At 34.5% G+C, this 5847-nt stretch overlaps 1 protein-coding gene across 1 annotated transcript; it reads right to left on the bottom strand.

Annotated features, from left to right (window-relative positions):
• Positions 1 to 2811: 2811 nt before the first annotated feature.
• LOC111378720 (UMP-CMP kinase 3-like) lies at positions 2812 to 5481 on the bottom strand (the record flags this gene model as incomplete). The annotated part of the gene is made up of 6 exons (XM_023001957.1): positions 2812 to 3033; positions 3119 to 3226; positions 3372 to 3452; positions 3630 to 3786; positions 4220 to 4337; positions 5421 to 5481. Coding segments are annotated over 6 exons (615 nt in total), but the record flags the coding sequence as incomplete, so codon positions are not given.
• Between the last annotated feature and the right edge of the window lie 366 nt (positions 5482 to 5847).

The raw sequence follows: 5847 nt of genomic DNA, 5'->3' as shown, positions 1-5847 counted from the left end.
AAGTATTTTTGACAAATAATCTTGACATTTAATTTAAGCAAATCCAACTGCTAGTATCTTATGGATCTCAAGCTGTCATAACTAACTCTCCCATTATCCTAATGAAATACATACTAACCATTGGTGTTTGAGCCAACTTAAATGAACAATAAACGAAGCCAACTTTGTTTGTTAGGAAATGAGGGACTAAGGTCTGGGACAGAGCCAAGAGAGTAAAGTTGTGGGGGCAAAATTAAAAATAATAAAGAATTTAATTATTTATTTATTTTCTTTATTTTTTAAAGATTTTTTGTAAAATCTTGAAATATATGTTGCAAAATCTTAGATTTCAAATGCAGTGTGAGGGCAGAGGCCCATATTGTAGATCCGCTTATGACTAAGATAGCAATTTTTATTTAATTTTACTTGTCAGCATTAGCTAGGGCTGAACAAATCTTCCGAACGGAATTTGACGGTTCTTGTCAAATTAAATACCCAAATAGGTATCTGAATTGAGAACCGATGGGTACGGTTCGGTTCTCGGTTCTAGACTAAGAATCGAAAAACCGAATAAGAACCGAATCTTTCTAATTTTTTTTTATATTGAGTAAATCAAATTATTTTAATTTTAATTTTTTCTAAACAAATTAACAAATTAACAATTTCTAAATCCAAATTTTTGGCCCAATAATTCGTTTCATTTATAATTTTTCAATTTTTGGCCCAATTACCCATTTTATTGTTTCATTTCTTAGCCCAACAAGATCCAATCTACTAAATAACCCTAAACACCTACACTAAAGTGCATAACGTTGTCTCGACTCTCGTACTTACTCTCGCAGTCTCGCTAATATTCCAAAACCAATACAATCGTTGGCCGACACTTTGACCATAGCGATCATTTGAACAAGGTAGTTTATTAGTATCTAACATTCCAAAACCATTGAATGTATCATTAATTGTATCTATATAATGTTGTTATAAATGTTAAAAAATTTAATTATAGTACAGAACTGAACGGAATCGAATCGAACCGAACTGAACCGAACGGAACCGAACCCGAACGGTTCCATAATTATATTTGGACCCGACGATTCCATTTACTAGATACCCGAAAATTTTGGTTCGGTTCAGTTATCTTTAGAACCGAATCGAACTGATCCGCGTCCACCCCTAGCATTAGCTTTGCTCGGTTATTTTCTTTGATTTAAAACAATAGTCACACCATAACATAAATCTTCACCACAACGCTGAAGAGGACCACTATAGTTGTACGCAAGGATTTAACGTAACGATTGAGTTGTGTTTCCACCCAGGAGAAGAAAGATTTTAATATTCTCTGATTTGAAACTCATAAGATGTATCCAAGCATAATGAGTAAAATCGTTAATTTTTTGTACCTGTATTTGCCATTTTTTCGGATTCATTTTTTACAGAATTGGCACTAGAACGATGTTGGTTGGCTTGACATTTTTACCATGAAGTTTATGACCCACTGGAAATCCATGAAGAAAATAACATTTCTCAATGCTGTGATAGTCTTGATCACAGTATGAACAATGTAATGTGTTCCTTTGTTTTTGCTTCTGAGCTTGATTTGCTTGTATGGCTTTGCTGTGCTGATCTACAAACAGAGCATGGTGATTAATATTGCCACAATTGAGAGAAACTTCCACCTGTTTTTCTTGTTGAAGGACGAGCGAATAAACACGGCGAGTGTCGGGTAAGGGCTGCATCAGCAAGATCTGTCCACGAGTGGCAGAATACCCACCATTCAATCCCATGAGAAAATTGCACGACTTTCTCCTTCTCTTCTCTCTCGTTATGTTTTTCCATGCCACCACAGAGAGTCATGCTAGGATGAAAGTTCATCCCCAAAAGCCTTAAGTTTGTTGTAGCATACAGAAATAGATTTCTGCCCTTGTCTATGTTTTGCGATTACTCGCTTGATTTGATGAATCCTTGAGTCATTCCCTTGAGAGAAACGCTCTTATAGCTAAGCCCAAACCTCTGCAGCAGTTTTGGCATACATGATGCTACTTGCTATGTCTGGATTAACAGAGTTTAATAGCCATGACAAGACCATATCATTGCACCGTTGCTATGACTCGAAACTTGCATTTGTCGAAGGAGGCGGTTTGATAGTATTTTTAGCGCTTCAACCAATTCTCATAGCACGACTCCATGTGCCGTAGTCCTCTCCTTCAAGCAGTGTGGAGACGAGAACAATGCCTGGATGATCCGACTTCAAGCAGTTTGGAGACGAGAACAATGCCTGGATGATCCGATTGACGTAGAGAATAGAGATCCGATTTATCGGTATCTATTGATGTTTCTGTAGTCATGGTTTTTCCCATGACGTAGCGGAAGGTAATAGATTTCAAGAGCTACTAGGACAGCTCTCTGATACCATGAAAATAAACAATGTACTGCAGAATAATTTCTGTGTTCTTAGGAACTCGATTGTCTTTAATTGTTCTTGTTGATGCAGCAGAGATTAATTGATTCAAGAAATGGATAGCAGGACCGTGTAGTTGTGGAAAAATGTAGTAAGAGAAGACGTATGTGTGTGCTTCATGGTGAGGGAGGGATGTGCCCCTATATATATATATATATATAAATTCAAACACTTAATGAAACATGAACGAAAGCAACACTGCATCAACATGCTAAGAAGACTACAACCAATATTTATTATTATTTTTTATTTTTTCCAAACCACGACAAGTGATATTATAGTTATCTTTTTCTTGAATACCAGACAACCATGGCATTTAATTTGAGCAGACATAAAAACACACCAAAACATATACTTGATCCTGTTACTTTTTATTGAAATAAAAAGGGCACTTATCCATCTGTAATTCACTCATCAATGCTAGTGCTTGAACTATTCATCAAATCATTTTCTACATTCGAAACTGATAGTATAAATTGGGTAATTTAGCATCTTTAAGCAGAACATCAATATGCTGTTTCTACCTTGTCAATCAATGAAGTGAAAACAGCATTGACCGCCTCGGAAACTTCTTCAATGGATTTCTCGCCATCAATCTAAAATCCAAAGAAATGTCAGCTCCATTTCAGCCTTTTTCTTGGAATGAAAAGGAAGAATATTGACGAAATATGCTATTACTACCTTTCGAACCATCCCTCTGGAGTTGTAATATTCAATCACTGGGAGACTAGATTGTCTATAAACTTCCAGTCGCTTCTTCATTGTGTCAACGTTATCATCTTCTCTACTCTTCAAATAGAGAACAAGAGAACAAAGAAAGAAGTAAAGCCAAATAAATAAAGAATTAAAACAAAATACAAGAGACAGAAAATGGTGGGAGAAATGGAAATACGAGAAATTTTGGATTAGGAAGATAAAGAAAGCTATTTAATACCTGTTTCCTGCTCAACATGCGCTTAATCATTTCTTCTTCGGAACAATCAAAGAAAATAACAAATTCAGGTTCAATTCCTATCTGCAAATGACAGAAGCTTCCAATAAAACATGAAAATGCCAATGACATGCATAATGTATTCTTCGAATGCTCTAAAAGAAAATGGAGACAATATATAACTAAAGAAAGGCAGATATAGTAGATAATGGTGCTGGAAACAGATAGAGAATTAAGGAATAGTTATAATCGGAGACTTACAACAGACTCAAATTCCGCACGATTCTCCTCATTTCGAGGGAAACCATCTATAAGAAATTTATCATTCCCACTTTCCTGCATTGCTTGTTGGATAAGCTTAACTATTATCTCTGAAGGTACAAGTTTCCCCTCATTCATCATGCTCTGAATCATAGTCCTGTACATGCAGCCCCAATAGTTAGAATAGTTGCAACTTCAAAGAGTTTGACAGAACAATCTGGAATGCTGCATAAAAGTTTAAAGAGATTGAGTAATAGTTGATGCCTCTTTTGGATAGAGTTCACGTGAAGTAAAAAACAACATACATTCAAGAAAATTACTACAACTGTCGTTTTCGCTAGACAGAAGACACATCTAGAAGACTAGAATGTACCTTCATGGTTAGTTGATAAACAAAATTTTCATCCGAGAGAGAGAAGGATTACCAAGAAAATGATTTAAAGAAACAAATATAAAGCTGAGAAATGAGAGCATTGATAAAGGAAGAACAAATTATCCTCTTGTGTAAAAATTTATACATGGTTTATTTTCCTTTTTAAGAGTATCTGAGTAGGTGCATAAAAAAATATGGCACTACAATGAAACAGTACCCGTTTTCAGAACCAGATTCTTTCTCTGCTCGGAGAATATCACCAGCACTAAGATGGGTGTAACCAAAGTTCGGGGCAATTTTTGGACACTGAGTGCCCTTGCCACTGCAAGGACCACCTGCTCCAGTTTAAAGGAAAGAAAATAACATACATATCGGAATTCTTTAAGTTAAAGCAAATTAACAAACAAAAGAACTGGATAAATATTCATTGTCTTGAAGTGAATGCTACTTAACTTTGATGCTCGGACTCTTTGAAATGGTCGGAATACCCATGTTGGACATGACATGACATGGGTATGGGTATGGGATATGTATCGATCCTTCAAGTTTCAACCGGACATTTTGTCATTTTTGCTTCTTCTTCTTCTTTTTTCCTTTTTCCTTTTCCCTCCCATTTTTCTTTTCTATAAGCCTAGCACCACCTTTGAGAGGGTGGAGAGAAGCAACGACACTAGATTTTTCCCTTCTTTTTCTTCCTTCTTTTTTCTTTCCCTTTTCTTCGTTTTTTTCATCTTTCCCTCTTTGTATCGGTGGTTTAAGTTTTTGTTTATATAAAAATGAAAATGAGTTCCATATAGTGCTAATTAGTGCTCAACTAAGTCCAAATTGCAATCAAGTCCCTAATTTTCTATTTTATATAATATTTAGTAATTAATTTCTCATAATTAAAAACTAAATTCCAAAATTATATTTTATTCGTCTTAATCCCTTATTCAATATTCATTTCTTTCGTTATGGACAATTGATTTTGGTCTATTCAAAATGATATAATTGGTTAGTAAAAAAAATTGAAGCTTGAAAGATATATTCATGTATCCATGTCCAAAATTTGAAATCTTTTTAGTCATGTTCACATATCGTACATTTTAGAAAATAAAAGATCCGACACTTTTATACGTATCCGTACCCTAACCCAAGCATCATAGCTACTTAATATAACGTAAACACAATCTTCACTAAAGAATTTTGTTTCCATTACTATTATCCTTATTAGGAAGACACCAAGTTCAAAATATAATAGATAACTATTGCATGAATATATTAAAAACCGTATTGAAGTTACCAAAGAGAGGCATCAAAGATAACGATATAAAGTTACTTCAAATTTCAACTGGGCTGAACATGCAAACAGAACTTCTATGTAAACAAAGATTCATTAAACCATAATACTATAAAAATATGGAAACCACATAACTTACCAAGGGCAAAAATAACTTTATCTTTCTTGTTAGAATCTACACTTCCATATGCTTCCTGAAATGAAAGTTAGTTTATAATAAATACTCTGAATTTTGTAAAAGCATCAGAACGTGAAACTTAAACAAGATCAAAAGAAGTACCTTGTTTCCAGTGTCAACAACAGTCCCCATGAGTGCCTACTACAAAGTTTCGATAAAATATCTGGCATTCAGACCATAAACACAAAGGGAAGTTAGATGGGCATTTCTCATTTTCTGTTTTATTTCTAAAGCACAACAAATTTACAAATCACATCGCCCTTGCAAATGAAGATTCTAGCAACAAAAGATTCCATGAAATGCAGAAAAATAAACAAAGCTGTAAATTTGACCGTCCAAAAGAAATTAACTAGGAAACAAAACAATGAAGATTGAAGAGAACCTCTCC

Source organism: Olea europaea, chromosome 3 (genome assembly GCF_002742605.1).
Source record: "Olea europaea var. sylvestris chromosome 3, O_europaea_v1, whole genome shotgun sequence".
NCBI lineage: Eukaryota > Viridiplantae > Streptophyta > Magnoliopsida > Lamiales > Oleaceae > Olea > Olea europaea.
The sequence above is the reverse complement of the archived record's forward strand: the minus strand, read 5'-3'. Positions and strand labels throughout refer to the sequence as shown.